General features: G+C 24.3%; 1 protein-coding gene across 1 annotated transcript; it reads right to left on the minus strand.

Moving 5' to 3' along the window:
• Window positions 1–3,134: 3,134 nt before the first annotated feature.
• LOC124944205 (glutamic acid-rich protein-like) lies at window positions 3,135–27,696 on the minus strand. Its single transcript, XM_047484616.1, has 3 exons — window positions 27,673–27,696; window positions 27,350–27,590; window positions 3,135–3,325 (listed from the first exon to the last, which is right to left on the minus strand). Exons 1-3 carry the CDS (start codon window positions 27,694–27,696, stop codon window positions 3,135–3,137), a joined length of 456 nt encoding a protein of 151 aa, XP_047340572.1.
• Window positions 27,697–27,820: the final 124 nt, after the last annotated feature.

Genomic DNA, 27,820 nt, shown 5'->3' on the forward strand with positions numbered 1-27,820 from the left:
AGAAGTAATTATTTCGAAATTAATAATATCTCAAAAGAGGCATAAGATTGTATCTCACCCTATTATAAAAGTGTACTATTATAAAAGTGTACAAGAAAATTAGTTTATCAAAAAAATTTAAATCATCCAACTCATCCAAATAAGTATGTATTCACTATGCATGCAATTTACCCACTATATTCACATCTTAAGATCATTCTTGATTCTTGAGAGTCAAATCAGAAGATCTTTTTTCATCAAACTTTAGAAGCATCTTAATTGGTTCATCTATCACGAGCATGTTCATTTATAACAAAAAAAAAAAAATTTATTTATATGTATATAAATAAAATAAATATAAAAATAACTTTCATCTATCACGAGCATGTTCATTTATAACAAAAAAAAAAAAAAAATTATTTATATATATATAAATAAAATAAATATAAAAATAACAAAGGTAAGTGCATCTCTAACAAAAATATATATATATATATATATATATATATATATATATATATATATATATAAAATATATATAAAAATGACAAAGGTACTTATATTTATAATAAAAATAATTTGTTTATATATATAAATATATATATATATATATATATATATATATATATATATATTTATATATATAAATGATGAAGGTATATGTATTTATAACCAAAAAAAATTTGTTTATATCTTGAATTAATATTAATATACATAATTTTTTAGATGATATATGACAAGGAAATATATATTATATATATATATGGTGAGGAAAAAACAAAATTTAATTAAAAAAAGAATTTTAGAGAGTAGAGAGAAAATACATGATGATGTGGATTATTGTGGTGCAATTTCATTTGTAAATCAACATTCTGCCATATTTTTTTTAATATTCTTAAAACCAACAAATCGGAATTAACGAAACTAAGATTGAATTTGGAATCTATTGTTTAAATAACAATTTATTATTGTTTTGTTCGATTTCTGTTATGTTATGGTTGTTGAATTCCTAGATGACTACATTATTTTATAAAAATAAAATAAAAATTCTCACATTAAATATCGTAACTTAAAATTAAAAATAATCTCTTAAACTAAATATTTTAATAATATTTTTTAATACAAAATTATGTATTTTTATTTACTAATTTTTTTTTTCTTTCTTTCAACTAATTAATATCTCTTCCATTAGAGTTATGAATTTATCTCATTATTTTCTCTATTATTTTTATGACTTTTTAATTAATTTGTTTATCAAATATTTATTTTGCTCTCTTTTCACTCTTTTTTTTACTTTGATAACATATAAATTTTTATTTATTATTTCTCATTTTCTATTTCTCAAATATCAACATATTAGTAATGAGATAATCTTTTTTATTTTGATCAATAATATGGTTAATTTTTTTATAATTGCATCGTATTTTTAATAATTACAATTTGGGCTCACAAATATCTCATTTAGAAATTATAAACGAAAATAAATATTTAAAATATGTTCATCACAAATATTCAAAGTTTGATAATATGATACACTTATCATATAGTGATCTTAATATTTTATAAGATTCAAAATATAAAATAATAAATCAATGAACAAACTACTAGGTTAATACTATAATCCAAAAAATAGATACTTCAAGGTTTTTGATGGAGAAAAAATATGAAAGATGAAGAGATGATAAGAGAAAGAGGAGTTTAGCAGTTTGAAAAAGGATGAAGAAAAAAGAGGTTTGACCATTTGGGAATAGAAGGAGAAGAGGTGAGTTTGGTTTGAGAATGAAAGGAGGAGAAAACAGGAATGGAAAGTGAATAGAGATATGAGTTTGAATGTTTGCGAATGAAAGGAGAAGATAGATAGAGGGTTTTATAATAGAAATGGTGCGTGACATAAGAAAATTAGGGTTTGATTTATTATATAATGAAAGATATATTTGTTCAATAAAGTTAGCCCGGTTGATCTTTATTGGGAAAATTTATGGGAGGCTGAGATGCCTACTAAGATCTCCTTTTTTAGTTGGAGTATTATTCATGGCGAAATTTTTTCTAACGATAGATGTATGAAAAAACATGATTATTATGAGTCGTTTTCGTATGTCTTATAATGAGGTTGAGATAGTTTCTCATCTACTTTTATATTGTCATGTTATTTTAAGTATATGAAGTCTTTTGTGGAATTTGACTAGAATAAAATGGATTATGCCGGAAACTGTTAGTGACTATTGGGAGCATGGATTGGGGAGACTAAAAATACGAGACTAAGAAGATGGATCTCTCTCCTTATAATTTTTTGGTGGATTATCTAGTTGGAAATAAATCGGAAAACTTGTAAATGAAAGTAGACCGTAAAGAGTTATTCACAATTCCATTATCATGGCGATATCGGAGATTAGATCCGGAAAACTTGTAGATTCGTGTGGATATCTTATTGCCCTTCTTGAAAATTTTTGAGTCAATTAATTATTCTAATGTAATCAATTTTTACATAACCTTTTCATTTAATGCTTAAATGATTTTTTATTAAACGGATCATTTAAAAATAATAATAATATAATATATATTATTTAATATAAAATATAATATATAATATATAATATGAAATATAAAATAAAATAATATATATATATATATATATATATATATATTTGTGGAAATAGCTTAACGCCATTTCATTAAGAACTCAAAAGTGGGAGAAATGGTCAATTATCAAAGTTAGACAAACCCTAACTTTGATTAAAAGAATCAAACGACCTTAGATAATCTAATTAGAAACAAACAAAAAATCAAAGATTACAGACAACTAAAGTATATCAATCAATCTATTTAACATTCTTGTTCAATGTAGCCAATATCATTTCCGTTACTTTCGGATCTCAATCTGCTGCTCTCGTAGCCCACCTACTTTTTCTAATCACTTGTTTGACTCTATGCTTCTTTATTGGTGATTGAATTATTGCATTTGATGATGATTGTTTGTGAGCATTGACTTCATTCCCTTGGATTAGTTTCTCTTTAGAGGAGCCAACACTAATCTGATAAAAAGAATTATGTTTCAGTATTTTAGGAATTTCACATTTACCTTCATAATCCTTTGCTTCATTTTTGTCTAACTTGATTCGGTCTACTTTCAAAGTTTTCTCTTCACTATCATCCATTTAATTCTTATCACTTCCTTCCTCTGACTTTACATCTTCTTCTTTCTCTAATTTTTCATCTTTCATTTCTTTTGATTCTTCACCATTCCCATCATATGCATCTCCATCTTTAGCTTCCTCATTCTGATTGTCTAATTCTTCAGTTTCAGCTTCTTCATTTTGCTCCTGAAGTTTTATCTTTTTCTTTTGTTCTTCAATTGTTTTTGCAAATTTATTATTAGAATGTTCAAAAGTATTGCAGAACGTGCATCTGTTTGGCCTCCATTCATACGTAATATCAATGTCTATGGGTTTACCTATTCTATCAACTACTGTCATTTTTGCTGATAAAGTGCTTCTAGGATGCACTTCAATGTTTATCCTAGATATGTGATGTGTTCGCTTTCCTCCGTTATTGGGTTCATATATAATGGTTTTTTTAAGAGACTAGCGAAATGGCTAAGTGCTTATACGTTATACATATGAGCTGGAATGTTCCTTTGTTTGAACCAAATTTGAGTTATTTCCTTCGGTTTGTTGAGTAGGTTCATACATTCGGACCATTTTTCCAGCTTCATATAGTTTGACCAACATATGTGTGTCCCAGCTTCAGAATATTTTCCATATTTGTTCCCAACTTGAATTTCAAGAAATAGAGATCATGGATATTTGCAGATACCTTTTCCAGTCTCATATGCTCCCATTGTTATAGCAAAACATCCTTAGTGATTGGGAAAGATACACGATTCATACCTATGTAGTTACTAACAACTACATTTTCCCATTCTTTAATATATTTTTTCTCCACTTCAATAGGTAATTTAAACTCAAAAGGGGATTTAAGAATCTCAACTTTTGGTTTAAAATCTCTCAGGTAAGTCTTGCCTTTATATTTCTTTCATCTTTATATTTTTATCCTTAATTTTTCTTCCAAACTTTATTAACTTTCTAACTGGAATTACTTCTGATAGTATAGGTCTTGGTTTTTGGGCACCTCATAAGCTCCCTCATTGTTTCAACAAACCAGCTAACTATCTTCTTGTATTCCTCTTATTTTAGTAAGTTTCAATCCTAAAGATAGTGAATATTGAGTTGGATAGTGGTTTGTTGTATTTTTTTCCTTAATGAGCAGAATCTCTCCTTTCTTTGATAGGAACAACAATGTCGAAATTTGATTCTTTAGTCCGTAGATATTTTCCTTTTCGTTGTATTCAACTTTCCATATTTCATCATTTTTTTTAAGCTTAAAAAATTTTGGTTTCATTCTGCATTTTTTCCTTAATCTTCTGAGAGCTCTGTTTCAGCATTTCTGGTTTCTCAGAAATCTGTTTTTTTTTTCTATTTCATCCATCGTTTTCTTGCTTGAATCGATTTCTACGAATTCATACACTTCTTTTGCCTTATTCCTATTTTCCTCTCCATCTTAGCAGAAGAACTGAATTACAAAAATTAAGAATGCAGACAACTCAACCAAACTCAATTTACTTACAACCGAGAAAAATCTATGATCAGAATTAACCGTAGACTAGCGAACTAGTGACCCTATTTCACAACCCAACGACCTAAGAACTGAAATCAATCGATGATTTAGAGCAATCACATCCAATGACTTGTTCTCAAACAACCCTTGCAACTATATTTATGATTTCCTGACCCAATATTTGTGACACAAGTGAAGAATTTTTAGACGAATGTACCAGACATGCTGATTATGTTGACCGTGTCGAATGTGCCGATGATCGTGACTCCGACCATATTTCTCGTAACCTATGACCAAATCAAACAATCGAATTTCGTGCGACCGTTCAGATTGTACCGAACATGCCGACCGTGATGATCATGTCGATTGTGCCGAACGTACCAGACGTGCCGACGATCGTGATTTTAATGTGATTCTTCCCTAGGGTTTTTACTCTCAATTGAAATCTCTAAAGCTTTTCTCTTTTTACAAAAGACACTTAATATACACAATTTGATAATATATATATATATATATATATTATATAATGATATATAATATAATTATATATAAATATATAACAAATCAAAGCCTAATCACTACAAAATAAAATATAAACAAAATTTCACATTTTGTTTATTATTATTATTATAAAGTCTCTCAATTCAAAAATTATTAATTGCTAAATAATATTTAGTTATATATATTTTTTTTTCTTAATGAAATTTTCATTAATTTTAAATATTTATAAATGTATTTTATATAAATATATAAATATTTGTTAGGTACCATTACAATCTCTGATATAATGGATTAAGAGTAATAAAGACAAGTCAAATTGTGAGTAAACCAACTTGTCGTGCAGATTTAATAGGTCACATTGTATCGATGGAACTTGCATTTGTGATTAATGCGTTGAATTGTCAAGTTTGATCACACGAAAATAAATGAATCATAATTTGTAATAAAAAGTTATTATGTGTTTAGAAATAATTGAGATTTTATGGGTGTTTTGTTATTTTATTAATAATAAAATAAAATATTTAACTAAATATTTTATTTTTAATCATTAGTATGATGGGTGATTATAAAAAAATCACAAACTTTAAAAATAAAAAATTGTCAAGATCAAACAAATAATGACAAACCAAATAAATCCAAACACGATCAAACAAGGTCTGGAAGGAAGGCGTTTATTTGAGTATAACAAAAATGATTATGGATGGTGAGAAGATATTAAGGTTTTAGAGAGATAAAAAAAGTTTGTACTTGGAAACCTAAGAATTTCTCATTTTTTTTTGGGGAAACAGTGCATACCATTTTTTTTACTAGTAGTTTTAAATATAATAGTAGGATACCCTACTCTTCATTGTACATGCAAAATATAAACGAAGTTTTTATAGAATATTTAATTTAATTAAAGAGAACTTTATATGAAGTAAAAATATAATATATATATATATATATATATTTAATTTGAAGAAAAATAGAAAATAGAAAACAATTATTAGTAGTTATTTCATAATATAAATAAATTATATGAAATATTTATACATAAATTATATATATATATATATATAAATAAATAAATAAATATGTAATATTACTATTTATAAAACCTTTATATATTTATCGAAATAATTTTCAAAATAATCTTGAATTTTTTTATGTTTATATATTTATAAAAACACAGGATCACTAACCAAACAAACAACGGTTAGTAAACAACTATTAGAGAAGTACACTTATTTTATAAACATATATTTAAATATTGGACCTACAAAAAAATTTATTGGTAAACATATCTTTAATTGTTGAACCTATAAATATATTTTGTATAAACATATATGGTCATTATAAATTAAAGGAAAAAAATAAACAAATTCCTTAAAAAAATAAAAATTTAACAAAATTTAACCCCATAAAAGAGTAAAAGAACATACTATTAAGTTATAAAAACCAGATCTAAAATGTTAAAATGCTTTTAACAATGGTTATAAGAACATATAATTAAAATAAAAAAATATATATATTAATTTCATTATATATAAAATAGACATTAAATTAGAATGTTCTACAAAAAAAAAAAAAAAATTATACAAAATATAAAAGTTTAGAGGCAGCCACCAAAATGCTAAAGTCTGTTCTCATGCAAAATATCTTCATATCAGTTTTTTTATTTGCGAAAATTTTTCCAAACCCTAGCCATCTAATGTCCTCACCAATGAGGGTACAAAATTTCCTCTTCAACGGGACCAGGTAAATAGTTCCTTTGACTAGCATAAGGCGAAATTTTTTCCTATACCTCCTCAACTTTGCAATTCCTCCAAGTATGCAATTCTACACATATCTACTAAATATATGAAAAACTCCTTAGTATTCATAAAAACCTCTACAAGCTTCATAGGCCTCAAACCTCACAACCCAAGGTCGATGATCATATTAAAATCGCGGAGAAATCCAGCATACCGACACATTAAATATATAAAATATCTTTGAGAAGAGCTGAGAAATGTTAGCTCCTTTTATATAGTTAAAAGATTATTTTGAGTCAAATAATCCACCAAGAAAAAATAATTGAAATAGAGACCAAGTGCATTTATAACAAAAATATTGTTTATATATATATATAAATAAACCAAATATGTAATATTATATATAAATATAAAAATTATAAAAGGTATGAGCATTTATAACAAAACTAAACTAAAATTGTTTATATATATGTAAAAAAAATAAATATGTAATATTATATATAAATATAAAAATTATGAAGGTAAATGCATTTATAAAATAAAATTGTTTATATATCATGAATTAATATTTAATGATAAACTCAATTAATATAAAAAATTTTGAGATAATATATGCTAAGAAAATATATATATTATACATTTATAATATATATATATATATATATATATATATATATATTTTGCAAGAGAAAAACATTAATAAAGAAAGAGAGAGTATGTGACAAGAGAGAGAAAATATTTATGGATTATACTTGATAACGTGAATTATTGTGGTCTCTTGTTGCTTTGTTGCTTTTAAAAAAGAACGATGAAATGCGTAAGATTTTGTTTTGTGGATTACACTTTGAAAATGAAGCATTATATTATTATATTATATTATATATATATATATATATATATATATATATATATATATATATATATATATATATATATATTAGTACAAAATTTAAACTTATTTTTTGTTAAGAATGTGCCTTGTTCATCACATAAGAAACTTCTCTTTGACTTCAACACTTGAACATCACTTTCAACTTTATTTTATGAAAGTATGGCTTTCAAATTTGATGTTAAATTTAAAATATAAAATTTTATTAGTTTAGTAGCTTAAAGAGTTGTACTTGTTTGGCTAGGTTGAAAGTTTAGAACATACTTATAACATTTTTATTTTTAACCATTTTAAGTTTATGGATGGGTCAACCCACAATCCGACCCTATCCATTTACTCTCACATATATATCCAAATTAACCACAACTCTTGACCCGACAATTCGGACACTTTGAAAATTATGTATCAATATATATATATATATATATATATATATATATATATATATATATATATATATATATAAATTTGAACTTATATTGTTCAGAATGTCCCTCGTTCATCAAATAAGAAACTTCTCTTTGACTTCAGCAATTGAACTTCACTTTCCAACTTTATTTTATGGGAATATGGGCTTTCAAATTTGGTGTTGAATTTATAAAATAAAGTCTTATTAGCCTAGTTGGTTAAATAGTTGTATTTATTTGGTTAGGTTGCAAGATCGCAACATACATATAGTAATTTTAATTTTATTTTTAACCGTTATAAGTTTGTGCGGGTCAACCCACAATCCAACCCAAATATTCATTTAAACTCACATATATATATCCAAATTAACCATATATCTCGACCCGACAATCCGAACATTTTGAAAATTAAGTATCATTATATATATATATATATTAGTTAGTTAAAAAGTTGAACTTATATTGTGAAGAATGTTATGCGTTTATCAAATTTGGTATTAAATTTAAAATATAAAATCTTATTGACTTATTTGGTTAAAGAGTTGTACTTGTTTTGTTAGGTTGAAAATTTGAAACATACATATGTCAATTTTTATTTTATTTTTAGACTCAAGTATTCATTTACTCTCACATATATATCTAAATTAACCACAATTCTCGACCCGAAAATTCAGACACTTTGAAAATGAAGTATCATTATTTATATATATATATATATATATATTAGTTAGTTTAAAAGATGAACTTATATTTTTAAGAATGTCCCGCGTTCATAAAATTTCGTGTTGAATTTAAAATATAAAGTTTTATTAGCCTAGTTGGTTAAAAAGTTTTACTTGTTTTGTTAGGTTCTAAGTTCGAAAATAGATATAGCATTTTTTTATTTTATTTTTAACCGTTTAAGTTTATGGGCCGATCAAACCCACAATCTGACCTTGAGTATCTAATTATTATCTCATATATATCCTAATTAACCATAGCTCTGAACCCGACAATCCGGACACTTTGAAAATTAAGCATCATTATATAAATATAGATTAGTTAGTTATAAAATTGAATTTATATTGTTAAAATGTCTCACGTTTATCAAATTTAGTGTTGAATTATAAATATAATGTCTTATTAGCCTAGTTAGTCAAAGAGTTATATTTGTTTTGTTAGGTTGCAAGTTCAAAATATACATATAGTATTTTTAATTTTATGAGCAGGTTAACCCACAATCCGACTCAAGTATCCATTTACTCTCACATACAGAGTCGACTTTAGGTAACACAACCTATGGAGTTACATAGGCCCCCACCTTTATAGTGCCCCATTTTTTAATATTTAATAGTATTATTAATAATATATTATATTATTAGTCTATTTTTTCCTTTTTTTCTCTTTTCATATTGAATATATATATATATATATATAACTTTTTTATCTCATTTTAAATCTTTTTTTTCGTATTATTATATATTAACCATTTTCAGCTAAGTTTATATTATTAAAATTTAAAAATAATAAAAACAAATTATTTAGTATTTTAGGGGTTACAAAATTTAAATTTGCATTAGGCCCTCAATTCTCAGGGCCGACCATGCTCACACACACACATATATATATATATATATATATTCAAATTAACCACCACAACTCTAAACCCGACAATTCATACATTTTGAAATTAAGCATCAATATATATATATATTAGTTAGTTAAAAAGTTGAACTTATACTGTTAAGAATGTCCCAATTTTATCAAATTTGGAGTTGAATTTAAAATATAAAATCTTATTAGCCTAGTTGGTTAAAGAGTTGTACTTGTTTGGTTATTTGCAAGTTCAAAACATACATATAACATTTTTAATAATTTTATTTTTATACCCAAATATCCATTTACTCTCACATATATATCCAAAATAATCACAACTATCGACCCAATATCTGGACACTTTGAAATTAAGCATATTATAATTATATATATATATATATTAATTAGTTAAAAAGTTGAACTATATTGTTAAGAATGTCTTGCGTTCATTAAATTTGGTGTTGAATTTAAAATTAAAGTTTTATTAGCCTAGTTGGTTAAACAATTGTATTTGTTTTCTTAGGTTGAAAGTTCGAAACATACATATAACTTTTTTATTTTATTTTTAACCGTTTTAATTTTCTGGACGGGTCAACCAAAAATCCGACCCAAGTATCAATTTATTCTCACATATATATCCAAATTAACCATATCTTTCGACCCGACAAAGACACTTTTAAAATTAAGCATCATTATATATATATATATATATATCAATTAGTTAAAAAGTTAAATTTATATTGTTAAAAATGTCACGCGTTTATCAAATATGGTGTTGAATTTAAGATTAAAGTTTTATTAGCCTAGTTGTTTAAACAGTTGTACTTATTTTGTTAGGTTGAAAGTTCAAAACATACATTTAATATTTTTATTTTATTTTTAACCGTTTTAAATTTATGGGTGGGACAACCCAAAATCCGACCCAAGTATCCATTTATTCTTACTTATATATCCAAATTAACCATAGTTTTCGACCCGACAAAAAAACTTTTAAAATTAAGCATCATTATATATATATATATTAGTTAGTTAAAAAGTTGAATTTATACTGTTAAGAATGTCTCGCGTTCATCAAATTTGGTGTTGAATTTAAAATATAAAGTTTTATAAATCTAGTTGGTTAAAGAGTTGTACTTATTTTATTAGGTTGCAAATTCGAAACATATATATAACATTTTTAATTTTATTTTTAACTGTTTTAAGTTTATGGGCGGGTCAACCCACAATCCGACCAAGTATCCATTTACTCTCACATATAAATCTAAATTACCACAGCTCTCGATCCGACAATCTAGACACTTTAAAATTTAATCATCATTATATATATATATATATATATATTAGTTAGTTAAAAAGTTGAAATTATATTGTTAAAAATGTTTGCGTTTATCAAATTTGATGTTAACATTTAAAATATAAAATCTTATTAGCCTAGTTAGTTAAATAGTTGTATTTAATTTGTTATGTTGCAGGTTCAAAACATACCTATAACATTTTTAATTTTATTTTTAACCGTTTTATGTTTATGGACAGGTCAACTCTTAATCCAACTTAACTATCCATTATTTTTATATAGATATCCAAATTACCACATATTTCGACCCTATAATTCGAAAACTTTGAAAATTAAGCATTATTATATATATATTGGGTGAACAAATATTTAGATAATATTATTACATGTTTGTCCGAAAATACTTAATATACAATTAACCATTCTAAATTATTTATTTAAAAACATAAATTTTAAATAATACGGACTTACCTCTATTTAATATTATTAATTTTAAATAATAAAAAATAAAAGTATTGAAATAAAACAGTAAAAGTTATAATAATATTTATTATTCCTTAGTTAATTTCCATTTGCATTAATTAGTTGTTACTTATTGTGTCATAAAAATGGAAGGATTTGTTTTATTTGAAATTAATTATTTGAATAAAATATTAATATATATAAATTAAAAGTTGTAATAATATTTATTATTTGTTAGTCTCTATTTTTAATAATTAATTATAAATTAAAATAAAATTTTAAGAATTTATTTTATTTAAAGTTATTTATAAATAATTAATTATAGTTTCTTATATAGAGATGATACAAATGATTTATATATAAATAACCATTATAATATCTTGTATAGAAATTATATATGAACGATTTATTAAATTAAATATTCACAATAATAATTATCTTATTAATTTAATGATAAGTATAACAAAAGAATTATGTCTGACAATTTTAGACACGACACAAAAATACGACCCGGACCGAATACGAAAAACTCAAGTTAAGGTCATTGTAACCCGGAAAAATCCTTTAATTCGGTTATGCGGAAAAGTTCGAGGTTCGTTCATTTAAATCTTAATTTGCGTGTCAAAAATATTTTAAAAATAAAATATTATTGTAAAAGGTTTTGATTGATTTCTAACCGATTTTAAAATTAATTATATAAATAATTAATTCCAGTTCAAATTTGAATAATTCGGGGGATTTGTAGTAATAAAATTTGTTTTTTTTTTAAATATTCGTTGTTTTAAATTAATTAATCATAATTAATTTGAAAGATTATTTATTTGAAAATAGAGTCACCAATTGATTTTTGAAAATCAATAAAAGTGGCATACGTATACAAACGTATTTAACCATAGTTTCTTTTAGTTCGTAGTTTGGTAATACTCGAGAAAGGACTTTCACACTTTGTCATTCGTACCCGTTTAAAAAACAGTCTCTACTCATAATTTTGAATTTTAAAAATCGGTTATATAACGTTTTAGTTTTACCGATTATTTAAATATGTTCATCGTAAATATTTATAATGAACTTAAAATTTTATAAGATTCAAAATATAAAATAATAAAGCAATGAACAAATTACACTGTTAATAGTTTAATCCAAAAAATAGATACTTTAATGTCTTTTGATTGAAAAATAATATGAAAGATGAAGAAAGGATAAAAGAGATAGGGGTTTAGCCGTTTGAGGTGAGTTTAGTTTGAGAATGGAAGGAGAATAGAGAATTGAGTTTGGATGTTTTGGAATGAAAGAAGAAGATTGACAGAGGGTTTTATAATGGAAATTGTGCACGACACAAGAAAATTAGGGTTTGATTTATTATATTATGAAAGATATATTTGTTCAATAAGGTTAGCCCGATTGATCTTTGTTGGGAAAATTTGTGGAAGTCTAAGATTTCTACTAAGATCTCCTTTTTTGGTTGGATTATTATTCACGGCGGAATTCTTACTAACGAGAGATGTATGAAAAAACATGATTATTGTGAGTCGTTATTGTATATATTATAAAGAGTGTGAGATAGTTTCTCATTTACTTTTACATTGTCGCGTTGTTTAAAGTATATTGAGACTTTTGAGGAATCTGACTGGAATATAATAAGTTATGTCTGAAACCGTTAGTGTCTATTGGGAGGCATGTATTGGGGCAACTAAAAATACGAGACTTAGAAGATGGGTATACATCCCTATAATTTTTTTTGTGGATTATTTAGTTGGAAATAAATCTTTGAACTTATAACAACGAAAATAGGCCGTTAAGAATTATTAACAATTCCATTATCATGATGATGTCATAGATTAGATCTGAAAAATCTGTTAATTTGTGTGGAGATCTTATTGCCCTTTTTGAAGATCTTTGAGTCAATTAATTATTCTAATGTAATCAATTTTAGGGGTGGGGAAAATTATTGATACTAAAGGTTTATCGAAAATACTGTACCGCAATATATCGAAAATATCGATTTTAAGGTATACCGAAAGAAAGGTAAGGTATGATACCGATACCGAAATTATTATCACGATAAAGGTATTAAATTTTTAAAATTTTATTATATCGAGATATACCGAAATACCGAAATAGTATTTATAAGTTAATATATATATATATATATATATATATATATATATATATATATATATATATATATATATATAATCCTTATAAGGAAATAATTAAATAAATTTGATATTAATTTAATTATAAAAATATTTTTTTTTTTGAATAATATTAAAATATAAGTATACTGAAATATTATTTCATATATGTCATCTCTACCTTACCGATGATATTGATTTTTTTTATGTTAATATATTTTTTAGGTATCAAAGGTTTAATATCGATACCGTATCGAAATTAAGGTATACTGAAATCAAGGTAAGATAAATTTATGAATTTTTTGTATACCGAAATTAAGGTATATCAAAATCAAGGTATACCGAAATCAAGGTAAGATAAATGTATACATTTTCTGTATACTGAAATTTTAGATAAGGTATAAAGTATGAATAAAACATTAAGGTATACCGTACCGACCCATCCCTAATCAATTTGTACATAACTTTTTTTATGTCATACTTTTATCGTTATATTTAAACGATTTTTTATTAAATAGATTATTTTAAAAAACAATAATATAATATATATATATATAATATATATATATAATATAATATAATATAATATATATTATTAATATTATATTATATTAGTTTTATATTATATTATATTATTAATATAATATAATATTATATAATATTATATATAATATATTATTAATATTATATTATATATATATTATATTATATATATAATATATATATATATAATATAATATAATATATATATAATATAATATTATATATATATAATATAATATTATATATATATATAATATAATATTATATATATATATATATATATATATATATATATATATATATATATATATATATATATATATATATATATATATATAACCAATCAAACCCTAATCACTACAAAACAAAATGGCAAACAATATTTCTTTAACTTTGATTTTCTTGTTTATTATTATCATGACAGGTAAGTCTCTCAGTTCAAAAATTAATAATCTTTAGTTATATATATACATTTTTTTAATGATATTTTCAATAATTTTAAATATTTATAAATATATTTTTTTGTAAATATATAAATATTTGTTAGGTACAATTACAATATTGGCATCGGATGATGGATTAAGAGCAATAAAGACAAGTCAAACTGTGTGTAAACTAACTTGTCCTTTCAAGTGCGGATTTCAAATGTCACAGTGTGTCGGTGGAACTTGCATATGTGGTTAATAAGTTGAATTGTCAAGTTTGATCACAACAAAAATAAATAAATCATAATTTTTAATAATAATTTATTATGATGTTTAGAAAATAATTGAAATTTTATCGGTGTTTAGTTATTTTATTAATAATAAAATAAAATATTTAACCACATTTTATTTTTTAATCATTAGTATGATGGGTGAATATAAAAAAATTACAAACTTTAAAAATTAAAAATCTACAAGATCAAAAAAATAATGGAAAACAAAATAAATTCAACACACCATCAAACAAGATCTGGAAGAATGGTATTTGAGTATTACAAAAAGGATGTTTGACGGAGAGAAGATATAAAGGTTTTAGAGATATAATAAATATTTGTAGATCGAAATTTCTACCCTAAGGATTTTTTGGTTTTTATGGAAGACTGCGCACACTATTCTTTATACGCACACTATTCTTTATACTAGTAGTTTTAAATATACAGTAGGATACTCTACGTTGTATAAGCAAAATATAAACAAAGTTTTTATAGAATATTTAATTAAGGAGAATATATTTATATGAATAGAAAATATAATATATATATATATATATATAATTAAAGGAAAATAATAAAAAATTATTTATAAGTAGTTGTTTTATAATATAAGTAAATTGTATAAAATATTTATACATAAATTATATATATATATATATATATATGAAATATTACTATTTATAAAAATATTATATTATATATATCGAAATAATTGTCAAAATAATCTTGAATTTTGTATGTTTATGTATTTATAAAAAGACATGATCACTAACTAAATAAACAACGGTTAAAGAACAACTATTAGAGAAGTTCACTTATTTTAAAAAACATATCTTCTAATATTGGACCTACAAAGAATTTGTTGGTAAACATATCTTTAAATATTGGACCTATAATTTTTTTTTGAATAAACATATATGGTCATTATAAATCATAAGAAAAAAATGTACATATTCTTAAAAAAATAAAAATAAAAATTTAATAAAAATTAACCCCATAAAAGAGAAAAAACATACTTTTAAATTATAGAAAATAGATCTAAAATGTTAAAATACTTTTAACAATGGTTACAAGAACGTACACTTAATATATATATATATATATATATTTTATTATATATAAAATAAACATTAAATTATAACGCTGCACATAAAAATTATGCAAAATATAAAAGTTTAGAGGTAGCCAACAAAATGCTAAAATCTTGTTCTCATTTGAAATATCTCCATATCATTTTTTTTATTTCTAGCCATCTAGTGTCCTCACTAATGAGGGTATAAAATTTCCTCTTCAACGGGACCAGGTAAACAATTCCTTTGACGAACATAAGGCGAAATTTCTTCTTATACCTCTTCAAATTTGCAATTCTACACATATCTACTAAATATATGAAGAACTCCTTAGAAATCAAAAGAAAGGCCTCCACAAACTTCATAGGCCTCAAATTTCGCAACCCAAGGTTGATGGTATATCAAAATCGCGGAAAAATTCAGCATACCAACACATTAAATTTAAGAAATATCTTGGAGAAAAGCTGGGAAATGTTAGCTCCTTGTACATAACTAAAAGATTATTTTGAGTCAAATAATTCACCAAGAAAAAATAATCGAAATAAAGACCAAGTGCATTTACAACAAAAATATTGTTTATAATTATATATATGAAATAAATATGTAATATTATTTATAAATATAAAAATTATGAAAGTAATTGCATTTATAAAATAAAATTGTTTATGTCTATAATTGATATTTAATCATAAACTTAATTAATATAGATAATTTTTTTATATGATATACGATAAGTATATATATATAAGTATATATATATATATAAGTATATATATATATATAAGTATATATATATAAGTATATATATATATATAAGTATATATATATATATAAGTATATATATATAAGTATATATATATATATAAGTATATATATATATAAGTATATATATATATAAGGTAAAAAAAATTAATGAAGAAAAGAGAGTAGGAGAGAGGAGAAAGAAAATACTTGTGAATTATACCTGATATCGATAAAATGACTACTTGAAACAAAGGCAAAATAATGAACAACGGATTGTTAAAAATAACATAATACAAATTCAATTTTTGAAAATATGATATTGATAGAGAAAGTGAGAAAATGTAGCTATTGTAAATCACACTCTTCTCTCTTTAAAGAGAAGATAGAGAAAATACTTGTGATTATACCTGATAACGTAAATTATTGTCGTGCCTTTTTGCCTTTTTGATTTTTAAAGAAAATTGATAAAGTGCCTAAGATGTTGAAATTGCTTGAAACAGTTAAATTCAGAAAAGAAAGGCAAAACAATGAACAAGGATTGTTAAAAATAACATAATACAAATTCAATTTTTGAAAACATGATATTGATAGAAAATGTGAGAAAATCATACTAATACTGAACGATTTTGGGTTGTAGCAATTATAAATCACACTCTTCTCTCTTTAATTGGACATTCTCTCTTAAATTGGACCTTGCTTATAAAAGATTATTTATAATTGTTGATCTAGTATTATTTGTAGGTAAAAAATAGTTGGTTTAATTACAGCTATACATACATACATTGATGGTGTTGCAGGTTTTCTTGTTAAATTAAATTAATGAGAATTCTTTAGGTTATTTAATTTAAAGTTAAATTTTATAATACGATAACTGAAACTTTGAATTAATATTTAATAATAAACTCAATTAATATAGATAATTTTTTTTAATGAGAATTCATCATGTTTATTTGAAGTTAAATTTTATAATTAATATTTGATAAATATATAAGTTAAATTGGTGATTTTTAAGAAATAAATTTTATATATAATGTACAACTCAATTAATATATATAGAATTCATAAGGTTTATTTGATTTGAAAGTATCTAATTTGAAGTATTAAGATATTTTATTAAATATATATATATATATATATATATATATATATATATGTATGTATATATATATATGTATGTATATATATATATATATATGTATGTATATATATATATATGTATGTATGTATGTATATATATATATATGTATGTATATATATATATATATATATATATATATATATATATATATATATGTATGTATATATATATATATATATGTATGTATATATATATATATATGTATGTATATATATATATATATATGTATGTATATATATATATATATATGTATGTATATATATATATATATATGTATGTATATATATATATATATATATATGTATATATATATATATATATATAAAATATGTGATTTTTGAATTATAAGATTTATAATTTTTCTCAAATTATATATATATATATATATATGGTAGTGCTTTTATAACAAAAATTTATATATATGGTAAGTTTATTTATAACCAAAAATAAGTGTTTATCTATATATAATTTTTTTTTCATATTATAAAATTATGAAAGAATATACTTTTATAAAAAAAAATATTGTTTATATATATATATATATATATATAAAATAAATATAAAATATATATGAAGGTGTGTGCATTTATAATAAAATAAAATTATTTAAATATATATATATATATATATATATATATATTTAAATAATTTTATTTTACTATAAATGCACATACCTTCATATATATTTTATATTTAATTTATATATATATATATATATATATATATATATCAAAATAATTGTTAAAATAATCTTAAATTTTTTATGTTTATGTATTTATAAAAAGACATGATCACTAACCAAACAAACAACGGTTAAAGAATAACTATTAGAGAATTTCACTTATTTTATAAACATATCTTCAAATATTAGACCTACAAAGATTTTTTTGTTAAACATATCTTTAAATATTGGACCTATAAAATTTTTGTATAAAATAAATGATCATTATAAACCAATGGAAAAAAGATATACACATTCCTAAAAAAATAAAAATAAAAATTTAACAAAAATTAACCCCATAAAAAAGAAAAAAACATATTATTAATTTATGAAAAACGAGATCTAAAATATTAAAATACTTTTAACAATGAACATACACTTAAAATAAAAAATATATATTAATTTCATTATATATAAAATAGACATTAAATTATAACTATGTAAAATATAAAAGTTTAGAGGTAGCCACTAAAATGCTAGTCTGGTTCATATGCGAAATATCTACATATAAGTTTTTTTATTTGCTAAAAAAGTTCCAAATCCTAGCCATCTAGTGTCCTCCCCAAGGAGGGTACAAAATTTCCTCTCTAACGGGACTAGGCAAACAGTCCTTTTGACGAGCATAAGACTAAATTTCATCCTATACCTCCTCAGCTTTGTAATTTTTCCATGTATGCAATTCTACACATATATACTAAGCTTCGTATTCAATGTATACAGGCTGAAGATTGATGATGGTGAATGTGTTCAGGGTCAAAAGGGTGTACAAGATTTGGCTATCGATTTCTATAAGCAGCTTATGGGTACAATAAAGAAGCATCAAAGTCACTTGAATACCTTGTATCATATTATTGATAGGATAATATCTGCAGAAGATAGTCGCGAGCTGATAAGAGTGGTCACGATGGTTAAAGTTAAAGAGACTTTGTTTAGTATTGATGGGAATAAAAGCCCGGGTCCTGATGGGTTTAATGCATAGTTCTTCAAAGACAATTGTTCGATTGTGGATAAATACGTTACTGATGGATTTCTTGAATTTTTCAAGAATAGGAAGATGTTAAAACAAAGGAATACAACGGTCCTAACCTTGATCCCCAAAACTACGGTACCTGAGAAAATACAAGATTTCAGACCAATTTTCTGCTGCAATGTAATTTATAAAATAATTTCAAAAATAATTTCTAAATGATTTAAAAATATCATAGAAAAAATTATAAATCTTAACCAATATGCATTCATCCCCAATAGGACAATCTCTCATAATATTCTTCTCATGCAGAGCCTTTTAAAATGCTACGGGAAAAAGAAAATATCCCCGAGAGTGGCTTTCAAAATAGATATCAAAAAATCTTTCAACTCTGTTAGATGGGAAGACATTTAGGACTTTCTAGATGTTTAATTATGTTTTCCTATAATTTTTATTAATTGGATTATGCAGTGTGTTTCATCATCCTACTTTGTTTTTTGCGTCAATGGAGTCCACAGATGCTATTTCAAAGGGGAAACGGGGTAAGGCAAGGGACCCCCTCTCTTCTTACCTTTTCGTAGCTATCATGGCGATCTTTGAGCACTAGTAAAAAAAAGGTTAATATCAACGGTTTTTACTGTTGTTATTAAACAAAAAATGGTTAGTATTGAGTAATAACAACAGCTCAAAAAGCGGTTGACATCCGTTACTAGAGCCTCCGTAGGCATTGCTCAAACATGAAATATCAACCATTTTGGGGCTGTTGTTATTACTCAATAATATGTTTTTAAATTTAAAATATATTGTCATAAAATTTTAGTTTTTTTACTTATTATTATTATTATTTAATATTTATATTATATATATATAAATCATATAATTAATTATTAATAAATTCATATATATTTATATAAATAATTATTAATTATATTTTAAATTTAATAAAAATATATGATTATATATCTTTCCTAGTTTCTCTCTAATCTCTCTCCACTTATTAATTTTTTTTTCTTTAAATCTTAAATTTTAATTTCTCCTTTTTAATAGTATTTTTTTATTCTTATTAAATATTAAAATTTATTAATATTTATATTTTTCATAAACACTAAATTTTGTTAATATTTATATATTTACTTTCCCTAAAAAAATATTCCTTTCCTGTATATATATTTTTTTATCTTATCTCACTTTTATTTCTCATATAAAATAAATAAAAAAACACAAAAATTACAAATAAATTCTTATAACAACTTTTAATAAAAATATTGAATAATTTCTTTTTTACTAAGAACAAAATTTATTCAAACTTTTGCGGCAATAATAAAATATAATATAACAAATATATATCAGAATAAGTCTTATAATAACGGTTGATATTTCCCCCTTTATATCAACGGTTTTTAAAATGGTTGATATAGATTTGGTCAATATCAACGATTTTTAAAGTGGTTGATATAGATGTGGTTAATATCAACGGTTTTTTAAAACTGTTAATATAGAGTAGGTCAATATCAACCATTTTAAAATTCCGTTAATATAGATGAGTTAATATCAATCGTTTTAAGAGCGTTTGATATTGACCCCCTTTATATCAACGGTTTTTGAAACTGTTGATATAGAGTGGAGTCAATATAAAACCGTTTTAAAATTCCGTTAAGATAGATGAGTTAATATCAACCGTTTTTAAGAGCGGTTGATATTGACCCCCTTTATATTAACGGTTTTTAAAACGGTTGGTATTACCCCTTTAATATCAACCGCTAAACAAACTATTACTATTTTTTGTTACTATTAATGATTTTTTTACTAGTGGAGAGCATCTTCGCGATGTTCCGAAAGAATCGTCCATACATCTTTCACTCATTCTGTGAGGTAAAGGAGGTAACCCATTTATACTTTGCTGACGATTTGTTCATTCTAGCGCACACATACATTGATTCCATTAAAACTATTAGGGCTGCACTAACGTTCTTTTTTGAGGTTATAGGTTTAACTATTAATGAAAGTAAAAGTGTGGCATTTTATGGAGGCGTGAATGACGAAACAAAGCAGAACATCTTCAACATAATGGGCATCAAGAAAGGAAGCTTTCCCATAAGGTACTTAGGAATTCCGTTAACCGCGAAGCAAATCGAGATCTCACACTGCAAGCCGCTGAATGAAAAGGTAAAAACATGATATCTGGCTGGGCAGCGAAAAAACTTTCTTATGCAAGGAGAATCGAACTTATCAAAACCGTGGTCATTGGCATAGTTGGCTACTGGGCATATTAGTTGGTCATTCCGAAAAAGGTAATGAAGGAACTCGACAAGCTGATGAGGAAATTTATCTGGGGAAGTAGCGAGAGAGGAGGAAAGAAAGTCAAATGGACTGCTCTCTGTAAACCGAAGGACGAGGGAGGCATCGGCTTGAAGAACTGTATCGAGTGGAATAAAGCTCTCACCTTCAAACATCTGTGGGCTTTAGAGCGCAATTAGAAGTCACTATGGATCAAATGGGTTCATACGAGATTTTTGAAATACGAAACTAGCATCTGGACCTGCAAAATTCATGAAGGTATGAGCTAGTCTCTAAAAAAAATTCTTAAACTAAGAAGTGATATTGCAGATCTTTATGACATCCGACTAGGGGACGAGAAATACACTCTATTCTGGCACGACCCCTAGTTCGAAAACAAGCATATCATCCACAAGGAGGAGTTTTAAAATACCCGTATCAAAAGGGACTGCGTAGAAGCGAAAATTTGAGACATTAAAGACGAGAATTGGGACTCACTCTTGAGAAGAAATCCAGAAGGACATAGGATACTTGATCATATAAGTAACATACAACTACATGATAGACTGAATATTCATGAATGGAAAGCTGAGGACAATGGGAAGATGGTATCGAATAAAATATGGGAGGTAACCCGAGAAAAAGCGCAGAAAGTATAATGAGCTCTTCTTGTATGGTCAACGAAGATTATCCCTCGACATCAGTTTATCTTATGACTCGCCTTCTGGGAAAGACTCAGCACCCGTGATCGTATCAGCAAGTATATGGGAATCCCGGACGCGAGTTGTCTTCTATCTAAAGGAAATGAAGAAATTATAGATCACATATTCAGGAACTGTTGTATTATTTTGGAGTTTTTGGATAGATTCTATAAAAGCCTAGAGCTAATCATTTTCTCGAGCGAATGAAATCAAAGAAGCGACACTACTCAAAGTCAAGAGAAATAGATTTGCAACAAGCGTGTTCAAGTGCGGCTTTGGAGCAATCATGTATAACATTTGGCAAGACGGTATGAAAGGGTATATGGTAGAACCCGCAGGAGCGTTGAAGAGTTATAGAAAGATATTGTATTAGATTGTAGCGACCTCGCGGGAACGTAGAGAAGAATTCCAAGCACGAAGCAGAACTGGAATATCTACAAGAACTGAAATTTACCGTTTTTTAAACTCACTAGAATTGAAAGCATTGAAATAAAAGAATTCATTTACGTTTTTAGCTTTTTAGCTTTTATTTAAAATGTTACGATTTCAAAATCATTCTAGGCCTGTCTAGAATGATCTCTTAAACTCGTAGTTTTCGGGAATTTTTAATGAAATGACGCTAAGTCGTTTTTCCAAAAAAAAATCTTCATAGGCCTCAAACCTCGCATTCCAAGGTTGATGATCATTTCAAAATCTCAGAGACATCTAGAACACCGACCCATTAAATTTAAGAAATATCTTTAAGAATAGATGAGAAATGTTAGCTCCTTGTACATAGTTAAAAGATTATTTTGAGACAAATAATCCACCAAGAAAAAATAATCGAAATAGTGACCAAGTGCATTTATAACGACAATATTGTTTATATATATATATATATTAGATGTAATATTATATATAAATATAAAAATTATTAAGACACGTGAATTTATAAAAAAAAAATTGTTTATATATATAAAAATAAAATAAACATTTAATATTAAACTAAATTAATATAAATAATTTTTTTAGATGATATATGATAATGAAAATATATATAATATATATATGGTAAAGAAAAAAAATTAATGAAGAAATAGAGAATAAGAGAGAGGAGAGAGAAAATACTTGTGGATTAATTATTGTTGTACCTTGTTGCCTTGTTGAGTTTTAAAGAATATCGATGAAATACATATTGCAGCTACTTAAAATGGTTAAATTACGAGAAGAAATGTAAAATACTGAACAACGAGTTGTTGAAACATAACATAATACAAATTCAATTATTGAAAAGATGATATTAATAGAAAAAGTGAGTAGATTATACCGAGACTGAATGAGTTGTAGCAATTGAATTTCACACTCTCCTCTCTTCAATTAGACCTTGTTGATATAAGATTATTTATAGGAACTCTCTTTTAATTGGACTTGTTAATCTAGAATTATTTATAGGAAGAAAATAGTTAGGTGGGGAAGAAGATGAAAAATCTAGTTGGTTGAATAACAACTATACAGACATATGCTAAATTCAATTAATGAGAATTCTTTAGGTTATTTAATTTAAAGTTAAATTTTATAATACCGATAACTGAAACCTTAAATTAATATTTTATAATAAACTCAATTAATATATATATATATATATATATATTTTAATGAGAATTCAACCAGTTTAATTTATTTGAAGTTAAATTTTATAATTAAAATTTGGTAAATTAAATCGGTGATTTTTAAGAAATAAATTTTATATTTAATATATAACTCAATTAATATATATATATATATATATATATTAATTAGTATTATATTATATTATATTATTAGATAGAATTCATAACATTTATTTGATTTGAATGAATCTAATTTGAAGTATTAAGATATTTAATAAAAAAAATTGAAAATATATATATATATATATTAAATAGGTGATTTTTTTTAATATAAAATTTATGATTTCTCTCATATTATATATATATATATATATATATATATATTCATAAGTTAGGTTCATTTATAACAAAAATTTTTATATAAATATATATATATAAATAAAATAAATATAAAATTTATGAAGGTAAGTGCAATAATAACTAAAAAAAAATTTGTTTATGTATATATGAATAAAATAAATTTGTAATATTATATATATATATATATATATATATATTAAAATTATGAAGGAATTTGGATTTATAACAAACAAAATTTGTGTATATATATATAAAAAAAATATGAAGGTAGGTGCATTTATAAAAATGATGAAAATAGGTGAATCTATAAAACAAATAAAATAAATATGTAATAAGAATGTTCATTTATAAAAAAATAAAAATATTGTTTATATATATATATATATATATATATATATATATATATATTTGTTTATATATATATATATATATAATAAATATAAAAATGACAAAGGTACGTGTATTTATAATAAAAGTAATTTGTTTATATATATATATATATAAAATAAATATAAAAATAAAAATGATGAAGGTATATGCATTTATAATGAAAGAAAAATTTGTTTATATATTGAATTAATATTAATATAGATAATTTTTTAAATAATATATGGCAAGGAAATATATATTTTATATATATGGTGAGGGAAAAATAAAATTTAATTAAAAAAGAGAATTTGAGAAAGTATAGAGAAAATACTTGAGATGTGGATTATTGTGGTGCAATTCCATTTGTAAATCAACATTCTACCTTATATTTTTTTAATATTCTTGAAACCAACTAATCATCGAATTAATGAAACTAAAATTGAATTTGGAATCTATTGTTTAAATTTATTATTTTTTTTGTTCGATTTCTGTTATGTACTTATGTTAGGGTGGTTGAATTTCTAGATGACTGCATTATTTTATAACAATAAATTAAAAATTCTCACATTAAATATCATAACTCAAAAATTAAAAACAATCTCTCAAACTAAATATTTTAATAATATTTTTTAATACAAAACAATGTATTTTATTTACTAATTAATTTATTTTTCTTTTTTTCAACTAATTAATATATCTCTCTTCCAATTATGTATTTATCTCTTTATTTTCTCTATTGTTTTTACGACTTTTCAATTAATTTGTTTATCAAATATTTATTTCGCCCTCTTTTCACTCTTTCTTTTTACTTTGATAACATATAAATGTTTATTTAATATTTCTCATTTTCTATTTCTCAATTATCAACATATTAGTAATGAGATAATCTTTTTTATTTTGATCAATAAATAATATGGTTAATTTATTTTTATAATTGCATCGTATTTTTAATAATTGCAATCTGAATTCACAAATATCTCATTTAGAAATTATAAACGAAATTAAATATTTAAAATATGTTTATCACAAATATTTAAAGTTCGATAATATGATACACTTATCATATAGTGATCTTAATATTTTATAAGATTCGAAATATAAAATAATAAATCAATGAACAAACTACTATGTTAATAGTATAATTCAAAAAATAGATACTTTAAGATCTTTTGATGGAGAAAAAATATGAAAGATGGAAAGATGACAAGAGAGAGGGGTTTAGCAGTTTGGAAAAGGACGAAGAAAAGAGGGGATTGGCCATTTTGGAATAGAAGGAGAAGAGGTGAGTTTGGTTTGAGAATGAAAGGAGGAGAAAACAAGAATGAAAAGTGAACAGAGATATGAGTTTGAATGTTTGGGAATGAAATGAGAAGATAGAGAGAGAGGGGGTTTTATAATAGAAATGGTGCGCGATACAAGAAAATTAGGGTATCATTTATTATATAATGAAAGATATATTTGTTCAATAAGGTTAGCTCGGTTGATCTTTATTGGGAAAATTTTTGGGAGACTGAGATGCCTACTAAGATCTCCGTTTTTGGTTGGAGTATTATTAATGGAGAAATTCTCACTAACGATAAATGTATGAAAAAATATGATTATTATGAGTCGTTTTCGTATTTGTTATAAAGAGGTTGAGATAGTTTTTCATCTACTTTTACATTGTCACGTTATTTCAAGTATATGGAGTCTTTTGTGGAATTTGACTAGAATAAAATAGATTATGCCGGAAATTGTTAGTGACTATTGGGAGGCATGGATTGGGGCGACTAAAAATGCGAGACTAAGAAGATGAATCTCTCTCCTTATAATTTTCTGGTGGATTATCTGGTTGGAAATAAATCGGAGAACTTGTAAACGAAAGTAGGTCGTTAAGGATTATTCCCAATTCTATTATCATGACGATATCGGAGATTAAATCCGGAAAACTTATAGATTCGTGTGAAGATCTTATTGCCCTTCTTGAAAATTTTCGAGTTAATTAATTATTCTAATGTAATTAATTTGTACATAACTTTTTCATTTCATGCTTAAATGATTTTTTATTAAATAGATCATTAAAAATAACAATAATATATATATATATTATTTAATATAAAATATAATATATAATATGAAATATAATATAAGATATAATATAATATATATATATTGGGAAAATAGCTTAACGCCATTTCATTAAGAACCCAAAAGTGGGAGAAATTGTCAATTATCAAAGTTAGACAAACCCTAACTTTTATTAAAAGAATCAAACGACCCTAGATAATCTGATTAGAAACAAACAAAAAATTAGAGATTACATACAACTAAAGTATATCAATCAATTTATTTAACATTCTTGTTCAATGTAGCCAATATCATTTCCGTTACTTTCGGATCTCAATCTGCTGCTCTCGCAGCCCATCTACTTTTTCTAATCACATGTTTATCTTTATGCTTCTTTATTGGTGATTGAACTATTGCATTTGATGATGATTGTTTGTGAGAATTGAGTTCATTCGTTGAATTAGTTTCTCTTTAAAGGAGTCAACACTAATCTGATAAAAGGAATTATGTTTCAGTATTTTAGGAATTTTACAATTACCTTCACAATCCTTTACTTCATTTTTGTCTAACTTGCTTCGGTCTACTTTCAAAGTTTTCTCTTCACTATCACCCACTTCATTCTTATCACTTCCTTCCTCTGACTCTTCATCTTCTTCTTTCTCTAATTTTTCATCTTTCATTTCTTTCGATTCTTCATCATTCCCATCATCTACATCTCCATCTTTAGCTTCCTCATTCTGATTGTCTGATTCTTCAGTTTCAACTTCCTCATTTTTCTCCTAAAGTTTTAGCATCTCCTGAAGTTTCATTTATCGTTTTCTTTCTTGAATCGATTTCCACGAAGTCATACACTTATTTTGCCTTATTCATATTTTTCCTCCCCATTTTAGCAGAAGAACTAAATTACAAGAAATTAAGAATGCAGACAACTCAACCAAACTCAATTTACTTACAACCAAGAAAAATCTATGATCAAAATTGACCATAGACTAACGAACTAGTGACCCTG

Source organism: Impatiens glandulifera, chromosome 1 (assembly GCF_907164915.1).
Source record: "Impatiens glandulifera chromosome 1, dImpGla2.1, whole genome shotgun sequence".
Classification (NCBI taxonomy): Eukaryota; Viridiplantae; Streptophyta; class Magnoliopsida; order Ericales; family Balsaminaceae; genus Impatiens; species Impatiens glandulifera.

Excerpts from the sequence above, each read along its gene's own strand:
- LOC124944205 (XM_047484616.1), bottom strand. The coding sequence starts at position 27,696 with ATGGGGAGGAAAAATATGAATAAG. Across the intron at positions 27,591-27,672 it reads GGAGGAAAAATATGAATAAG|GAGAAAAATGAGGAAGTTGA; the intron begins GCAAAATAAGTG and ends CTAAAACTTTAG. Across the intron at positions 3,326-27,349 it reads TGAAGTAAAGGATTGTGAAG|AACAAAAGAAAAAGATAAAA; the intron begins GTAATTGTAAAA and ends AAACAATTGAAG.